The following is a 3,473-nucleotide window of genomic DNA, read 5'->3' as shown; positions in this document are numbered from 1 at the left end:
TCATCGTTGTTACATCGCATCCTGACTGGCTCGTCTCAACATTGTATTTAAAGATAGATCTTGAAATATCTTGTGTGATGATGAGTGCAGCGCCATTCCTCTTGATTGTTTCATTCCCGTCATAGTAAAGCATACGGTTTCTTATTCAAAATGACCAATACCAGCTCATGCCAGCTCACTGAAGCCTGAAATATTTCATTACAGGCTTCATTACGCTTGATTTCCAATTTTTCTACATTTATACTTTGTATATTATAATTTCCAGCTATTACTAGATTTTTGAAACTCTTTCTTTTTCTTTTCAGTTGTTCACCAACAGCAAATGAAGATCCAAAATGTTTTACTCCCACCGACTTGATGCTCTTGAGGACACCATGGCAGACTATACATTGAGAAAGCAAATCCCCCTCAGTAACATTTCCAGTGCCTGCTGACCCGAGGCCCCATCCTCTGGGATTATCTCTGACACAGTTCTGCTTCTATTCAATAGACTTTCTATATTTGACAGTTTCTCATGTTATGCATGTGGTTTAAAGCTCTGCTGAAACCGTTCGCTTTGGCTGACCACCCAGCTTCCAACATCCCCAACATCACAGCAACACACAAGCCACCATTGTTTGACAAACTGACAGACAAGTGGTGGTGTTGCATAGTAGAAAATCTTTTAGCCGAGGTCAGAGAGCTACATTTCTCACCGCGATATCAGAAGCTTTCTGGTTTTATATTTTGCTTACTTTCTTGTTTTTCTTGATATGTCTTTATAGACAAAAATAAAGGAAAATAAATAAAACATACAGGATCCCTGTTTCCCACTTCTTTTCTATCCTTGTCCTCCTACTTCTATTAAAATGCTATTTACATTTTCTATCATTGAAGGTTTGACAAATTTTAAGGCTTGCAAAAATTATCCTGTTCCATGGTTTCTAGGATTCACTAACCAAATCAAATGAGCAAAATCTGGAGAGAGATCTATTCCTAAGCTTTTATTAATGTTGAATATTTCTGCCCCAACTGTAACTGCCAGGACAATTCTTCAATTTTACCTCTTTCCTACAAAAAAAACCAAACCAAACCAAAACAGCACCATACTTTTTTGGCCTTCCTTCGATTGGTAGCCATGTGTTCTTCAAATACTCCATGATGCACAGGTGCTGACTAGTCTTCAACTGCTATTTGAGTCACTGAAATGGTTCTCTTTTGACAAGTCAGTGTGAAATTTGTAACTGATTATGAATATGCTCTTCTCATGATATCAGCTGGCATAAAGAGAGAGAGGAGAAAACTAGAAAGTCAAATTCATTTATAGTATTTTCTTTATTAACCTGAGTCTTTGTACTTCAATAATTTTGATGCTTATTTTCTCTTTGCCTAATCCTCATACTAATATTTGGTTAATTTCAATTTTTGTATTGCATATATATTAATAAGGTTCACAAACTATTTGGAATTTAATGCGACCTATAGAGAGTCAGAGAGGGATATGCATCACTAAAAAATATGATGAAACTGTGAAGCACCTCGTGGCATGAATGGACTTGAAGAACAATAGGTTGAGTAAAATCAATCAATCACAAAAGGACAAATATTGTATGAGACCACTGTTGGAAAGGGAAAAAACATACTAATTTTCCATACCAAAAGAAACAAACTGATGGATAAGGGAATAGGAAGAGGTGAGTGAGAGGGCAGAAAGGTATTAGTGAATGTGGGTGAAGGAGATGGTATTATTCTACAAGGGAGAGGAGAAAGCTAAAGTAGGTGGGCAAGCTAATGGGTGTTTCAATAAGCAGTTTCAAAGTGTTGAGTACAAAATTGGTTATTTACAATGTAAACCTCAACCTAATTAACAGTAAGAAGCTACAACGAAGAAAATAAAGGTTAGTAGTGCTTTTCGTAATGATCTAAAGAAGAAATATGGGCTTCAGGATCTAGATAACTTGGGAGCTAGAAGTTACTATAGTTCTACTTTTTTTTTCTTTATTTTTCAGTGCACCACCTCCTACCCTTAGTTCTACTTTCTTACCACATGCCTAGACATGGTTCCATAACTGTGGGGACATATGTATTTTCTTAAGGGATATATTAAGTTTTGTTTGGATTATGACACAATGTAAATATTATTTTTCAATGATGATTTAGAAAATTATTCAAAGCTGTAATTAAATGTAATCCTATTTATTTACATAATGTTATTATTTTTATTAAGTAGCAAAATGATTCTCCCAAACCACCACCATATTGGTGATAAGAGTTTTAAAGGTAACTTTATTTAGCTTTTTGTTTTCAATTTGCAAATATTTCTTTAGAATGATCCCCACCACTAAGTTGGGGGCCTAAACTTGTGGTAAGTGTTATGCCACATTGATGCCAGTTTGAGCTCTCCTCCTCGAGTCAATAGGATAAATTAACTCTGTGCTTGACCACTGTTATTATTATTATCACTAATTACAAACTTGGTCTTGTTGCGATCCCAACAGCACGTGCTTCTGATTTTTCACTTAAACATCTGCTACAATTGGTTGTTTCTACTCCTGAATATATTCTGATCCCAATGGGGGGAAAAATGTTACTCCTTCACATGCTTATAGCTTACTGTCATATGTTGATTCAGTAGGAAATCTGGGGGGATAACCATATTTACCAAAACAAAAGAAAAACAAAAACTGAATAAATGTTCTTTCTCCATAATATTATTTTCCAAATAGTATGCCAGAAAACTAAAATCTAGGGTTATCTGTCAAATCTAGCCATATACTTTTAATATCTAATATTAATAGATACAATTATACTACATACATATTTATATAATATGTTGATAATATAAAAAGCATACAGCCAGTTATGCATTTTTCTTAGGATCTGATGCACTTACTGAAGCTTCCAAGACAAAAAGCACCACCGTGAATATAAATCACAGCTCGTTTCGGGGTTTCTGACTTCTTCTTTGGTAAGTACAGTCGTACTGGAACATCATTAAATGTGGTATCAGTTACTGTAATATATTCATCTGAAGTTGATTGGGTATAATCCATCATGATTATCTTGGAAATGAAGTCTTCAAATCTCATAATACCTATATTTTCAAGAAATGAGGCCTGTAGGTAAAAGAAAAGTTTTAAATTTAACATCTAAGTATTGCATCAAATTCATATAAAGAGAAAATAGCAAGAGAGAAAACACAAGAACATAAAGGAAAAGAAATAGAACATCTTATAAAATTTTTTTCCAAATAGTTCTGCATAGACTTACTGCCTAATCTCGTTGCCTTTGAAAAATTCAAGGACTCAAAATTTTAGCTGACCAGCTTAAGGCTTTTAAAATGCTTCAATATTTTTCAGTTTCCTCTATTCCAGTTATATCTACTTCTAAATTCTAAAGTTTCACCTGAAAATTTTGGGTCATAAAATTCCTCTTTTGTATTTGTCAGCGTGTTGTTATATTTCCTTTTTTCATTTTCATTGTTAATTTTTTTT

General features: G+C 34.0%; 1 protein-coding gene and 2 long non-coding RNA genes across 3 annotated transcripts in view; 2 read left to right on the top strand and 1 right to left on the bottom strand.

Moving 5' to 3' along the window:
* LOC123522548 overlaps positions 1-790 on the top strand; it is a 4,465-nt gene extending 3,675 nt beyond the window's left edge. The window contains exon 2 of the long non-coding RNA XR_006680801.1: positions 306-790. This is a non-coding gene — a long non-coding RNA (uncharacterized LOC123522548). The remainder of the gene's footprint in view (positions 1-305) is intronic.
* The window catches only part of LOC101639705 (arylacetamide deacetylase-like 2), a 46,074-nt gene that overhangs the window by 36,379 nt on the left and 6,222 nt on the right, over positions 1-3,473 (bottom strand). The window contains exon 2 of the mRNA XM_004715992.1: positions 2,873-3,095. Coding sequence (XP_004716049.1) covers positions 2,873-3,095 — 223 coding nt within the window. The remainder of the gene's footprint in view (positions 1-2,872; positions 3,096-3,473) is intronic.
* The window catches only part of LOC123522549, a 5,277-nt gene continuing 4,669 nt past the window's right edge, over positions 2,866-3,473 (top strand). The window contains exon 1 of the long non-coding RNA XR_006680802.1: positions 2,866-2,947. This is a non-coding gene — a long non-coding RNA (uncharacterized LOC123522549). The remainder of the gene's footprint in view (positions 2,948-3,473) is intronic.

The sequence above is a fragment of the Echinops telfairi genome, unplaced genomic scaffold (genome assembly GCF_000313985.2).
Source record: "Echinops telfairi isolate 266 unplaced genomic scaffold, ASM31398v2 ScPeMD7_7422;HRSCAF=8460, whole genome shotgun sequence".
In the NCBI taxonomy this organism is placed as follows: Eukaryota; Metazoa; Chordata; class Mammalia; order Afrosoricida; family Tenrecidae; genus Echinops; species Echinops telfairi.
This window is presented reverse-complemented; position numbering and strand designations above follow the sequence as displayed.